The 14,532-nt window shown below is 45.0% G+C and overlaps 2 protein-coding genes across 3 annotated transcripts in view; one reads left to right on the forward strand and one right to left on the reverse strand.

Moving 5' to 3' along the window:
* c2h14orf119 (chromosome 2 C14orf119 homolog) lies at nucleotides 1–1,604 on the reverse strand. 2 transcript variants are annotated; one of them, XM_062522724.1, is made up of 3 exons: nucleotides 1,434–1,604; nucleotides 650–1,012; nucleotides 1–501 (listed from the first exon to the last, which is right to left on the reverse strand). In XM_062522724.1, exons 2-3 carry the CDS (start codon nucleotides 1,010–1,012, stop codon nucleotides 328–330), a joined length of 537 nt encoding a protein of 178 aa, XP_062378708.1. In that variant the 5' UTR covers nucleotides 1,434–1,604; the 3' UTR covers nucleotides 1–327. The 2 variants fall into 2 exon arrangements, with proteins under 2 accessions (XP_062378708.1, XP_062378700.1); XM_062522716.1 differs by having other exon boundaries at nucleotides 1,410–1,603.
* A 3,523-nt stretch (nucleotides 1,605–5,127) lies between these two features.
* The window catches only part of acin1a (apoptotic chromatin condensation inducer 1a), a 19,519-nt gene continuing 10,114 nt past the window's right edge, over nucleotides 5,128–14,532 (forward strand). The window contains exons 1-7 of the mRNA XM_062522694.1: nucleotides 5,128–5,298; nucleotides 6,348–6,413; nucleotides 7,184–7,295; nucleotides 7,559–7,620; nucleotides 8,070–11,117; nucleotides 11,845–12,006; nucleotides 12,137–12,228. Coding sequence (XP_062378678.1) covers nucleotides 5,161–5,298; nucleotides 6,348–6,413; nucleotides 7,184–7,295; nucleotides 7,559–7,620; nucleotides 8,070–11,117; nucleotides 11,845–12,006; nucleotides 12,137–12,228 — 3,680 coding nt within the window. The 5' untranslated portion in view covers nucleotides 5,128–5,160. The remainder of the gene's footprint in view (nucleotides 5,299–6,347; nucleotides 6,414–7,183; nucleotides 7,296–7,558; nucleotides 7,621–8,069; nucleotides 11,118–11,844; nucleotides 12,007–12,136; nucleotides 12,229–14,532) is intronic.

Here is a 14,532-nt window from a genome sequence, read left to right on the forward strand (position 1 = left end):
TTTGCTTTTGGCTGTCTTTATTATAAATTCTTTTCACATAGTTAGACATAATTGAAAAATCAGTAGGTATAACAATGCTATAATTCCTAATCCATTTTTCAGGACTACGATATAAAAAGCATAGCACCCTGACCTAAACGTTTCACACCTTATCTTCTGGTCCATGACATTATACACCTTCTCAATAGCTCTGACATTTTTTTTGTTGAAGTAGTCTACATAAAAAGTAGCAATGCTGCAAGAGTTAATGCAGAAGATTGTGGTTTGCAATTATCCACTGTCAACAGAAAGCTAAAGCCTGGCTGATAATGGCTTAAAAATAATGGTTCAGTTCCTCCCAGCTGTGCCTGCCACCCCTCTATAGAAGTGGGCAACAAAGATGGGGTCTCTCTCCTCTAGGCAATTGATGAAGGAGTTTCTCTCCTCCTCAGTCCAAGACTCAAACCATTGCGTCCATAACCGGAGCTGGCACTCAAAGATGTTAGGGACCCGGTCCTTTACCTGTGAAACGGAAAGGCACAACGTAACTTAGGCCTGTGTAAGGGAATATAAGTTGTTGACACTGCATAGTTACAGCTGTAAGGATTGTCTGAATTCTAAATTCATCAACAAAGTCATGTGATGGACCAGCATCAGTATGGTTAGTTACCTCCATTGTAGTAAGTTGCTCCAATAGACTGCACACTTTTCCAGGCACAGCTTTGGCTATGAGGTCCTCCAGAAAATGCTGTCTTTGAGTAGGTCCCCATCCCAGAAACCAGCTCAATACACAGCGCTGCTCCTGAAGAGTTACATACGAAAGAGGAGGGGATACCCTCCCCGACCCGGATCCAAGGGGGGTACACGCCAAATCTACCAAGGAGGGTGGTTTAAAGTCAAGTGGAGCATTTGGAAAATCCGCAGAAGACGATGGCGACGAATAAATCCTATTATGTTCTGCTGTCTCAAAAGGAGGGGTCACCGTTGATGGCTGTTGAATAAGATCTTGACGCACATGAGCAAACCAGGACATCTGCAAATAATCACAAGTTCAGCCTTGCATCGAAAAGACCATCGATATAACGTGCATGATTAAATCTTTCGATATAACTTTAATCGTAAAACAATACGGACAACTGGCCTTGAGTGTAACGTGAATCAGGACTGACATTGAGCTGGCAATGCAAACAAATAAACAAGGTTTCGATTCTTTGCATCTGTCGAAAATAACACTGGACATAATTAAAATATAACGTTAAATAAAATAGGATCTTTTTCTCTTCAGACATTTCCGACTGGCACGTTATGAACAGCCTGGCAGTCACTTTTAGCTGTCATAAGTTGACGTTAAGATACACAAACTAGCTTGTTAGCCTCTACAACGCTTTACTTTGTATCTACTGTAATTCTAACAAGTGATCTTTACACACCTTATTAAGTATTCATTGATCTACCTTCTACCTTCGGAGAAGTCTTCCTGCCAGCATTCCACGAAGATTACCAGTGGCAGAAGGCTAAACTATGAATAAGGAGAGCTAACAATAGTTGTTAGCTGCTAACACTACCCACAGCTATCTCATAAACAGTGAAGGAGCTGCCTCCGGTTTATCGATAGACAGCTCCGCCTATCTACAATCTTTGGTAGAAGCATTTTAGCATCGGTCGTTTTAAACTCCACCCACTGACCTTTCAACGGTGCAGTCTGACCAATAGTTTTCACTTCTTCTTGTTTACAGGAGGTTGCAGTGTTTATGGATGAGAACGAAAGCAATTAGGGCTACCCAAGAATAATAAAGATAGCCTACTATAACATTGATGACGTTAACTACAGAACTGCGTTGTCATATATTTTATTTCAAGTGATTGATAAAACATCAGCAGGCCCTACAGTACAAATGTCTTACAGGCCCACTGCCGTGCAAAGGCACCTTGTTTGCTATAGCCTATGATCACACCTTGTGCAGTAGAAATACAGTGCAGACCCAGACTATAGGCCTATTCAGTCTCAAAAGATTGGTCTGGTGATAGCCAGGCTAGAGATTACCCACACAGGCCTTGCAATGCCCAGCCCATGAGAAGCTGCTGGAAAATTCAGCTGCAGAGACATTGAGGTCGGCTGCCTGCTGACTTCACTGTGGTGGCTTACCCAAAATTAATCTGACACTGCAGTGTCAAGCACCTCAACAGGGCGCAATGAAGAGGGGCCACCAGAAATGTACTGTTCATCTTCAGTGACTGATAGAGAAAAGCCACTAGCCAGATATATCATCAGCCGTGAAATTGCCTCTCAGATTCATCTATAAAGGTGTTTAAATACTGGTAGCCTACTTCTTTTCGTTTTACATGTACATCTATTCAATTGACAGATACGTTTCTGAAGCGACTTACAGCAATAGAATATTTAAGCTATTAACATTTGAGCATTTTAACATTTAAGCTACAACTATATGGTTAAAATAACCATGACTTTATTGAACCTTTAGGCTACATCAAGTGAAACACATTGAAAATGGTTCTTAGAAAGATTATTCTAATTCCTTTTCCTACCCGGTTCTTGAAAGAATGATCACCTTGAGGGCTCTGGAAGCATGTTCCTTGTGACATTGCCTTGAGTGTAGATCTTTCTTTGGTCTATTTATTATTGATAAAACACTTCATACATTTCAGTCCTCTGTGGATGATGACTAGGGCTCTTCTCACCCCTCTCTCCTCAGCCCTCGATCCTCAGTACTCCGGCTCGTTCCCACTGATCTAAAGACCACTGGATAGATTATCCTGTTGCCGCCACATCATTCTTTATAGGCCTATCAGCGGGAACAAGCTGGATGACCGTGGATTGAGGACCGAGGAGAGACATTGAGAAGAGCCTATATATATACATATTTTGCTTACTGCATTTGGTAAAATGATGGGAAGTTTCCAACAGATAATGCTGGTCTGTAGCACCTCATCCTGTTACAACGTGCCTTAGCGTCAAATCAAAATTTATCAAAATCAGCTTTATTGGCCAGGTTTTCGTAAACAAACAAGGAATTAGACTCCGTCAGCAATGATAAAAAAGGAACTGCTCATTTGTATACACACAAATATAAAAGGTGTTTTTGTCGTTTCAAAGTACAACACTCGAACAAATAAAACATAAAAGGAAAAAAAATAGCAGTAAGAATAATGAAGGTCAGTAGAAGGCTATGTATAAGAATATACAGTACATTTGCAAATAAATATACATTATGAGTGGGATATGCAATTGTTTGGAGGGGGAATGCGGCTGGGAATGTCCGACTCCTCCCTGTCAAGGTTGCTATGGTCATGGACACCTCAACAGGCACAAAGCAAGATGCAATATACTAGTGGTTCTCAAACTTTTCATAATGAGTACCACCTCAGAGAACAATTGACTCTTCAAGTACCACCATTATCAGCATTGAAATACAGTAGTGTGGGCCAATTCAAATATATTTTACATTGTACACACTGTGTGATTATTTTGTCTTCATGAAATAAAACAACTTGGAGACTCCAAGAGTACCACAACAGAGAGTCTGCATACCACCAGTGGTACCCATACCACAGTTTGAGAACATGGCAATATACAATTGAAAAGAGGGTGGGAAAAGTGCAATATCAGTTTAGACTGCGGTGTATGATTACAGTATTATCTTTTTTGGTCATTTTCTCAGACCTCGTCTTCTGCAAAACCCAAAAGTTGTAATCAATCAAGAGTTTTTACAAAAAACAAACATTCAGCAGAAATAAAGAGAAATAGAAACGTCAAATATAGCAACAAAACAAAAGAAAAAAAAACCTGGATCATTTGCGATTGAAAAAACAACAACATACATATTTGTTTTGTGTGTGTGCGTGTGTGTGTGTGTATGTCTGTGAGTGTGTATGTGCATGTGAGTGTGTGTGTGTGTGTGTGTGTGTCTGTGAGTGTGTACACAGTATGTACAAGTTAGTGCATGTGGTGGGGGCTGGGCGCGCTTGCATTTAGAAATGGGCTGTAAGGGGGCAGGTATACAACTTTTGATATATGAAATTTATATGGTTGTTGAACCAATCTCAGACCAGAGCAGCCCTGATGTCATCTGAGACACATCTCTGCACTGGTCCTTATCTTTGTCCTTGTCCTCTTCAACATCCGACAGCTCTCTCTCCTTGTCCTCCTATACTTCTTACTCTCATTGGGTGCCTCTCATTTGGTCTTTTATACACCCTCCCTTCCTTCCTCGATCCTCGTCCTCACTGATCTAGATAAAGAATGATGGGGTGACAACAATGGGATAGTCTATCCAGTGTTATAGATCAGTGGGAACGCCCCTCGAGGATCAAGCATCGAAGATCGAGGAGAGATGTTGAGAGGCACCCATAGTTCTCAAAATGTCTTACCTGAGCCCTATTTGTAGTGCTAAGGTTCAGACCGATTGGTGTGAACGTGTTTTCAGGTGTAGCCTATAGGTAAGTGATTGCAATTGCCAGATGAGTTTAGCATTTTGAACAAAGTGTTTTCCCAATTATATCAGGGGATTTTGTTTTTGCATAAAGTGTTTAATGTAAGAAAAAGTGTGTAGTGTTTTGCAAAAAGGGTTTTGCAGAAAGAAAATGTTTGTAGTGTTTCGCAAAAAGTGTTTTGCAGAATTGCAAACAATGTGCAAAGCAGAGAATGTGTTTAAGCTGGTTACACTGTGTGTAAAGTATAAGAAGTTTAGGTATTGAGGCATTGGTGTAAGCATTTGATTTTAGTGTGTAAGCAATAGGCAAAAGCTGTAAATGCAACAGGACGATTTGGTAGGCCAGGACTAAGTTGTTCACACCACTTCAGTAATTTATGTTGCGCACAGGCGCCATCAATTGTCTGAAGTGAGTCAGAGCAACAGACTGGTCAGAGGGGACTATGGAACAGGCAAAGAATGTTAACTTTGTTACCCTCTCACATACATGGCTATAGCCTACAACAAACACACCCCTCGCTTACTGAAATACTTCGACAGTGTTGTTGTGTGGGTAATCAACCAATATAGTGTATATTTATTTTAAAAATGATTTTTACCACCCATCACTGGTAGTCTTTGAATTCCCGACTCCGCCTTCACCGGAAACAGTAGTTCTCCGACGTCGGGAGGAGGAGGGAGGAAGGCGTTGCGGTGACTGGAGCTGGAGAACGGGCGAAGGGGATGCAAGATGGCGGACCTCGAAGATGTTACGCTGGACGGGAGGCCGCTTCATTCGCTTCGTGTGGCGGATCTTAAAGCTGCACTGGAGGAAAGAGGCCTATCTAAGAGTGGGCAGAAGAATGCCCTAATCAAACGATTAAAAGGGGTGAGTTTGATCACCTCTTTCAGGGTTTAAATCGTTTGCCTACAGTGGCTACACTGTGGTCTTAGCGATAGGCCAAGTGTTGGCGGTTTGATGGCTGGAAGAGCTCGATGAGCTCGCGCCGTGCGGCTACGACCATGCGTGCTTATTTAGATTGCCGCGTTTTATCTGAAGCGTTTGTTGCTAAAAACCTTGCTGGTTGAGAAATGATGAGCGAAAGTGTTAACTAGCTACGGGCCAAGCGATGCACAGCCTTGCTGCCATGCGAGAGTGTTTATCAGACGCTAGCTACTAGCCACTAGTTTTTAACTTGTCGGCGAGTCCGCGCTTTGTGTGTTTAGCGTGCACGAGGGAGGGGGAGGGAGGGGGTTATGAAACGGGGGCGCGCTCATCAAGTACTTTGGAGAGATTTGCACTGATAAACATCAATCATTTTAACGCAACTATTAGTTCAACGACACAGTTTTCTCACCAATGTTAATATGGCCATAGATAATAATTGCAGCTACCTTGGCAACTGTCACTCTGCCGAGTGTGGGCGGAGAAATGATAGGTTAGCTAGCTAGCTGGCTAATGAATTTGCTTAGTTGCGCGCTTGTCGTGAGGATACATTTCTGTCTGAGTGATGTGTTTGCCAGATATTATTTGCCTGAAGTCTTCCAGGCAGGACTGTGCTGGATTTGCTTGTAAATATAGCTTTGGATTCACCCTGACGTTGGACCAATATCAAAACTGTTCTACTCTGCTGTGACGATAACTGTGAACGCTTACACACTTCTTTTGATGTCTCAGATTCACTTCATGGCATTTATGTGATAAACACGTGACAATCATGATAATGATAGATGCAGCATATTAATGGACGAATAGATGCTAGGAATAAGTTCCTGTGTTACAAATGGTTGATGTATCTCCTGCCATTTTAATCACAAATGTTTTATTAGCTGACGTCAATAAGGGTGAATTTGCATAGCCTATAACTAATTTCACTGCATTGAGAGCCCATTTCTGTAACACTTATTTATAAAGGTCGTTTGTGTGTGTGATATTAGGCTCTGATGCTGGAGAACCTTCAGAAGACCTCAACACATCACATAGGACTCCAACCAAATTCTCAGGTCTGTGTCCCAGAAAATGGAATGGGTTGTACAGAACATCACTGAACATAATACATTTTACCCCAAACAGATGGCAGCGTATGCAGCTATATAAAGTAAAAAAAAGTATTAATACTAGTCATGTTCACGGACTGAATAGAATCTTGTGTAGAATTTCAAATTGTACCATCATGTAATGAATGCATCATCATCATGCATCATGAATGCAAGAGTAAACGATTCTTGAATGATTCTTGAACGATTCTTGAATGCATGACTAAACGATTCTTGAATGACATTCTTGAACGACAGTCTTGAATCATTGAGATTGCTAGACTTTCAGGTAATTTTGCTTAAAAGGTTGCTTGAACACTATTCTAGGATATGATAGATCCCCAATTATTTTACCATGAATTGTGTCCAGCAATCATCACAATCACCAAGTCATGTGGAATTATGATATATATTTATATATATTACATTTCTGTGTGCTGTTATGTATAGCATAGTATATAGCATATCTTTTTATATATAGATATATTCATATAACCCGGAAGTTTTAAAAAGGAAACCCACTTATTGCATACTGATAAACTTAATTATATTTATTTGTCTGAGGAACATGGCAAACTCCCTGTACAATCTGAATCTACCCCCAAGTAAAGCTTGACCTTTTTTTTTTCACTGAGAGATCACAAAGCAGGCCGTCCAGGCCAGTGTGAGTGACCGGTTGGGATTGTCACTGCCGTTTGATGTAGTGGCGGGCTGTTGTGTGGTGTTGTGCATTTCAGATAGGAGAGGAGATGAGTCAGAACAGCTTCATCAAACAATACCTGGCCAAGCAACAGGAGCTCCTGAGACAGCGCTTGGAGAGAGAGGCCAGAGAGGCTGCTGAGACGGACGGTAAGATTTTAGCCTGCATGCACCAGCAAACTGTGTGTGTGTGTGTGTGTGTGTGTGTGTGTGTGTGTGTGTGTGTGTGTGTGTGTGTTGGTATGGTTTTAGTCTCTGCTCTGTTTGGTGTTTGCCTATTACGTCATACAGTAGCCTACGTTTTTCAGACGTAGCAAGTAAAGAAACAGCAGTCTTACCAATGTACCAATGTGAGTCTGCATGTTTATATGTGGCTTGTGATTTAGTCACAAACTAAATGTTTTAAATCTTAGGTGCAGACCAAGATGACCAGAGGGAGACCAGTGATGGTCCTGCATGTCCTGCCCCAAACCAGGTTAGCTCCTCTTTTACACAACAGAGTGTTCTTTGCATGTGTGGAAAACAGTCCGCATTCCATGTTAGTGTGAAGTTTGCACTTTTTCCACAGAGTTTGTACATTTAAACCGTAGAATACGATTTTCATGACATCTTTGTGGAAAGGGGTTATTGATGATGGATAGTTATCAAGGGAAAGCAAAAGAAAGGCATATGCATACCTTTGTAGTTTACGAATTAGGTCCTCCATTGCTAAATTTGGCTATAAATTTAATCTAAAGGGTCCCTTGGCTACATTATCACCCTATGTCTCATACTTCTAGTCCAGTGCATGCTTCATCATTCAGGGCAAATTGATTTTGTCTTACCTAGTTTGTTGCATGGTTGAGCTACTGTTTGTGTTTTTGGATCAGAGTTTAGACTCTGGCTCCTCTTCAACCTGCCCTCTCCTGCACGTCTCTCCACCAGGATGTCGCCCCTGATTTAGTTGACCAGCACAAAAGTCTGCCCCCTCCGGTGGGCGAGGGCTTCGGGGTCTCGGCAGGTGATGCAAATGCGGACGGTGCCCGGGAGAGGGAGGCGCCAGCGGGGCCCCCGTCTTCTTCTGCCCCCGCGCCTCCGCCCACCTCTGTGGCCGCCCTGTCAGTGCGCGTGGTGGCAGGCGACAAGGGCCCGTCCTCCAGCCGTGCCCCAGCAGACAGCGACGAGGAGAGTGAAGGAGGAGACGAGGACGAGGATGACGATGATGACGACTGGGATGCGAACGCGAGGCGTAGGAATCGAGGAGAGCAGCCGGTGCTGCAGCAGCAGCAGCTGCCGCCCAGGGCCCAGCTGGCCAGAGAGCGGTCTGGGGGCTCCTCCCGGCAGCAGCCCCAGCCCCACATCCCTCCGCTGCTGTCCCAGCAGCTGCGGCAGCCCACGCCACCGCCCTCGCCTCCCCCAGAGCTCTCCTTCCCTCTGCCAGACACTCCTAAGCAGAGCCCCCCCAGCCCAGAGGAAGAACCCCCGTCCAGGCAGCGTACCAGCAGCACGTCCAGCTCCGGCAGCTCCAGCAGTGGCAGCCGCAGTAGCAGCCCTGAGCCACAGAGTGGCGCTGCAGATCGGCGACCCGGCCCCCTGTCATTGCTGGCACGCAAGATGGAGTCCGAGGGAGCCTTCTCAGGAGTGGTCAGACGCGGACGAGACGAAGCCCAGGGACGGGAAGATGCCGCCGCAGGTGCCGCCGTATTTCCCGGGAGAGGTCACCAAGATGGCGCAGTGTCTGCCATCACGCACACTGCCAACGCCTCGGCCGCTCTGGGCTACCCAGGATCCATCTCTGTCATTGGAGGCCCTCATGTTCACAGCCAGGGCCCAGTAAGTGTCGTTCGCGCCACCATGGAAGAAAGGGACTCACTGAAGCAGGACCATGAGCCTCAGCTACCTTGGCAGAGGGAAAACGAAGACAGAGGGAGGCAGTGGGAGAGGGAGCAAGAGAGGCTTAAAGCACTCGAGAAGGAGAGAGAGGAGAGGAAAGCTCTGGAGCTTGAAAGGGAGAGAGCCCTGGCCCAAGAAAGAGAGGTGAGGGAGAGAGAACACGCTTTGGAGCGAGAGCGTCTGGAAAAAGAGCGATTGGAGAGGGAGCAGGCTTTGGAAAGAGAGAAATTAGAGAGGGAGAGACAACAAGCATTGGAGAGGGAAAGATTGGAGAGGGAGAGACAACAAATCCTTGAGAGGGAACGTCTGGAGAGAGAAAGACTAGAGCGAATACAAGCTTTGGAAAGAGAGAGGCTGGAACGAGAAATTCAGGACCGAGAGAGGATGGAGCGAGAAATGCAGGAGCGGCAGGAGAGAGAGCGGCAGGAGAGAGAGCGGCAGGAGAGAGAGAGACAGGAGAGAGAGCGACAGGAGAGAGAGCAAGCTCTGGAGCGCGAGAGGCTTGAAAGAGAAAAGGCTTTAGAGAGGGAGAGGTTGGAGAGAGAAAGACTGGAGAGGGAGAAGCTCGAGAAAGAACGTCAGGAGAGGCTGGAACGAGAACGACAGGAGCGGGAGAGACTTGAGAAAGAGCGTCAGGAGAAAGAGAGATTAGAGAGAGAGCGCCTGGAGAGAGAGCGGTTGGAGAGGGAGAGACTTGAGAAAGAACGAAAGGAGAGAGAAAGAATCGAGAGAGAGCAGGCCCTGGAGAGAGAGAGACTGGAAAAAGAACGGTTTGAGAAGGAACAGGCTCTGGAAAGGGAAAGAAAAGAAAAGGAACAGGCTCTGGAAAGGGAAAGAAAAGAAAAGGAACAGGCTCTGGAGAGGGAGAGACTGGAGCAGGAAAGGCGTGAAAAAGAGCAAGCTCTAGAACGAGAGAGACTGGAGAAACTAAAAGCCATCGAGAGAGAAGAAAAAGAGAGGTTAGAGAGAGAACAAGCGCGGGAGAGGGAAAGACGGGAGAAAGAGGAAGCTCTGGAGAGAGAGAGAGCCCTTGAAGAGAAGAGACGTCTCGTGGAGCAAGAAAAGAAGGAAAGAGAGGAGAAGGAGAGGGCTCTTGAAAGAGAGCGTGCATTAGAGCGCGAGAAAGAGGAAAGGAAGGCTGCCTTGGAGCAGGAGAGGCTGAAAGCAGCTGAGCAGGAGAGGGAGAAAACAGCCTTGGAGCGAGAGAGGGAGGAAAGGGAAAAGATGCTAGAGAAGGAGAGGGAGAGCCGTCTGCCTCCTTGGAAACGCGGGCGTGAGATTGGGGGCTTTTCCCACTCTCCTGCCCTCCAGCTTGGTGCCCCGGGTAAGACTGGGGCAACAGAGGGAAGGGATGCAGGGAGTGGCGAGCCAATGGGACCCTCCCAACACGCGGGAGTCTTCCCGCCAAAATCCCCCCCAGTCACTACGCCCCTGTCTCCCCAGTCTTCCTCCAAGAAATTCCGTTTCCTGAGAGATGCCCCTGTGCTCTCTCCCCCTCCTTCCTCCTCTGCCACTTCCGTGGTCAAGGCGCCCCGCACCTTCTCAGATAGCCCCTTCCCACAATCCCATTCCCCTCTCCACTCCCCCACTAAAGCAGGCCAAGGGGAAGGAGCCCCGCAGGGTCCTCAGGTCCCCTCCGGGATGGGCTCCCCTCAGAAGCTCGTCAGGCAGGGCGTCCTAGTCTCGGGGTCCCATGGACCTAACTGGTACGAGGGAGAACGCACGGGGACAGCCCCACCCATCCAGTTCGCAGAGGGAAAAGACGAGAAACCCAAAACGAGAGATGTTCTTCAGGAAGAGGACAAGAAATCAGATCAGGGGACGCAGTCGTCCGCCAAAGCAGCAGATGCACCCAGAGCAGTAGAGGAGAAGATGACCCCTGCAACAGTGCTACCCCCTTCTCCCCCACCAGAGGAGGCTGACGTATCAAGAGAGAAGGAGAAGAAGAAGAAGGAAGAGAAGAGGAGGAGGAAGGACTCATCTTCATCTAGCGACTCGGGTTCATCTGATTCCGACTCTGGATCCTCCTCCTCATCACACTCTTCGGGATCATCCTCTTCCTCGCAGGAAAAAAGCCGCTCCTCTTCCGCTTGTAAGAGGGTGAGTGGTCATGTCGGTTAATCTTTAAATCTCTCTGTCTCTCTCGCTCTCATCTTCTGGCCTTTTGGATGATCATCAGGGATGTCATTCATACTAACTACATCATCGAGTGTGCTGGCTGGTCAGGAGAAGAGAGTACAATAATTCAACTAATGGTTACATTTCACAACATTTCATAGGTCCTAGTTTTGGCTTGAAGGTTTATTCGAAGGTCCTGGAGGTTGTTACCGTTAAACATTAAACTTGAACAACATAACAAAAATAAGCAAATACACAATAGTTTTTTTCAAAAGTATTAACTTTCATCTAACTCTGAAGTGCCTTGATAACATTTTCAAATCTAAATGGAAAAAGTTGCAGAATAGATATCATATGCAATCTTTCTGTTGAAATGGATAATTTTACTGTGTTTGTTGGTTGTAGTTATTCATGCTACTTTTAAAAATCTGAGCTGCTAGGTAGCAAAAGGGATGCAATGTATTCAGAGTAGTATTGTGTCTATCAGTTAAAGGTTAAAGCTAACTGGAACGGCATAACCGGTTGCATAGCTCTACATGTGTTAGTTCTATAGGTATTCTTTCCTCATGCCACACTGGTGGTTCGCTCATTCGCTGATCCCTTTGCATGGCTTTCCCACTATTTTTCATCCCTTCTATGCATTCTCTTCTGAAAACCAGTCTGCTTTGTGAACTGGGACGCATTTAAATGCCTTCACCTCTCCCTTTAGTCTGGAGCCCCCCAAAAGGAGTCCCCAGAGAAGGCAAAGGCTCAGAAACCCGAAAGCCTGAAGGAACCCCCAGCCATGCCAGCACGCAAGCGTCGGGGTCAAATTCAAGAGGAGGAAGAGGAAAAGAACGCTGCAAACGACGAGGATGTAAACAAAAACAAGGTCAGTCAAGCACAAGCAGATCTCAAACAAACAGATCTCAACTGCCTCATTAACCAAACCTTGTTGCACCGTTCTTTATTTGTGTTGCCCTATTCCCTTACCTCCATTTTGTTGTTTTGCTTTCCAACAGAAGCCCTGTCCAGAGGTGGAATCTGAGGAGATGAAACAAGAGAAGAGAGAAGAACATGTAGGAGAGAAAACAAAGGAAAATGATTCAATCAGGTCTGTTCAATCAAGACATATATTTAGCAAAAAATTGTGCAGGCCACTGCTGTTATGATTGAGGAGGGTGTTTAACTATAGGGAAATATGTGTTAAGCACGGGTTACACATATTCCTGCTTGAAGTCCATGTTTTTCTGTGACAGTTTATGTGTTTTTGGGTTGTTATTTCTCATATATTTGAAACACACAAATACAGCTAGAACTGTAGTAATTTGGCTCATGGATAGTCTTGTTTTTTAAGCTTGAACATTAGTATGGGGAGTCTTGCACTTTATTTCCACTGCACAAGAGGCGTGATCAATGGGCATCGTTCAAATGTCTCCGCTTGGATAGTCCTTCAACCAATCAGACCAACGACCCAGTGCGTCTTTTGGATAAGCTAGTTTGTGATTGGACCCAAAGGTTGTGGACAGGAAGCAGGGGAGATGGATGTGGAGGTTTCCAGCCTGAGCTGCCAGGCGAATCCAAATTTGCCAGCAGGTCAGGGAGGGTTCACCCAGTCTAGTCTTGTAGAGGAAGGTGCTTACAGTAATTGTCATGATGTGTGCATAGACTAGGTAGCTTGCTGTGATGATTACATGCATATTGGCTACTGTGAAAGTCCCTAAGCTCATACATCATCTCCTGTGTATAACGTGCAAAGATGCATCTTGTTACATAAACACAAAGAACAAAAGAAATGAAACAACAGTGAAATTATATATATATTGTGTGCATTAATGTAAGAAATTATCAGCACAAATGGCATCTCCCTGCTAGTCTCCCTTTTAAAGTTTCACACATGGATTCTAGATGTTGGGTTTTTATTGCTTGTGTCTGGAAAAGGGGGGATTATAATAATATGCATAAATATTGTGCACCCTACATTAACACAGTTATTAATGTGAATTAAGAAGAGTAACAAATGTCAAACAATACAAGACGGTGCAATAACATTCAAAGCTCCTGTTGACGTATTCAAACACCCTGTTCTTCTTTCACACTGGTGTATTAATGCTTGTGCTGCAATGCAAGTCGTGCTTACCAAATTAATGAATGAGTGAATGAACGAATGAAGCGAATGAACGAATGAAGCTGTGTGCTGAAAGAAAGTAGGCCTACCACAAATAGGTTTTGCTTAAGGCGCTGTTAATACTAAAATGAAACCCAACATTGAAATTGAGTTGAGAATGTAATTGGTATTTAGGAAACCTACCTAATCCGTGGTTTAATCGATAGCCGCCTTGATTGTCACGAATCTATGTCGTAGAAAAAAATTCTGACAGGCATTCGACACGACAGCCTTGCAGCCGGTGAGCTTGCAATGATGGGGTCCTCTCGTCTCTCATTCCTCCTTTTCATCCAACATGGCTGTACTCCTCGTTGTATTTGACCGATAACGCAGCGTTCAGGCCAACAGTGAAGTGCTGCTCCGAGCCGGTTTTTATTGCCGGTAATTTAAAACGCTACAGCAGCTGCTACTAAATCGGGATTAGTTCTTTAGGTTTAGGGCAGGTCCCGACGTAATGCTGTCCGAAGAAAATAAGATCGGGTGAGGTAGGAGGAGAGATTGAATGTCGCTACACTGTTCCTTCTCGATCAAGCTTTCCGTGGCCCCCGTTGCTGTCACGGTGTATCAATTAGACCAGTTGAAGTGCTCTGCTTGTGTGAATCGACGTCGTTTTGGAAGCGTGATGCGTATTTAGTTTTTTGTTTGGAATGAAACTCCGCGGTAGGAAGGAGGAGGGAGGGGGTATGCAGTGGGCAGTGCTAGCGATGCTGATGTATCCCTGATATGTCCTTAGCCCGCCTGATGTTGGAATAGAAGCAATGCGATTAGGTTTTTCCCCACAGCCCTCACCGTGTATTCCCCCATGTCATATTTAATTTGTATGACAAAAAACAACGCAAGATAACACCATAGCGAAGTGGTTGGTACTACAAAACTGCTGCAGTGTTGTTGTTGATGTTATTACTGTATTTTGGTGCAGTTCAGACTAGCATGTTAAAGTGAATTTTGCAGTGAATGGCGGAGATGGTATGTTTTCATTATGAAATGTGATGTCTTGGTCATTAGTGTATGGTATCAATGATTTTTTTCCGTGCCCAGCTTAAACTCTGTGTGTTCAGTTCTCGAAACACATGGCATTGCTGAAAACCTTTTTTCTTTGTGCAATCACAAATTTGTTGGTAGTGTTTAATACCCACATATGTTTCAAACTTGATTTGGTTAGTCACATCCTGCCCCCCACCCTTACCCCCCTGGTCTCTGTTTCTATTGAATCTGCTTTTACTAATTATATTTTCCTCTATTTATTCATCT

Source organism: Sardina pilchardus, chromosome 2 (genome assembly GCF_963854185.1).
Source record: "Sardina pilchardus chromosome 2, fSarPil1.1, whole genome shotgun sequence".
Lineage (NCBI taxonomy): Eukaryota > Metazoa > Chordata > Actinopteri > Clupeiformes > Clupeidae > Sardina > Sardina pilchardus.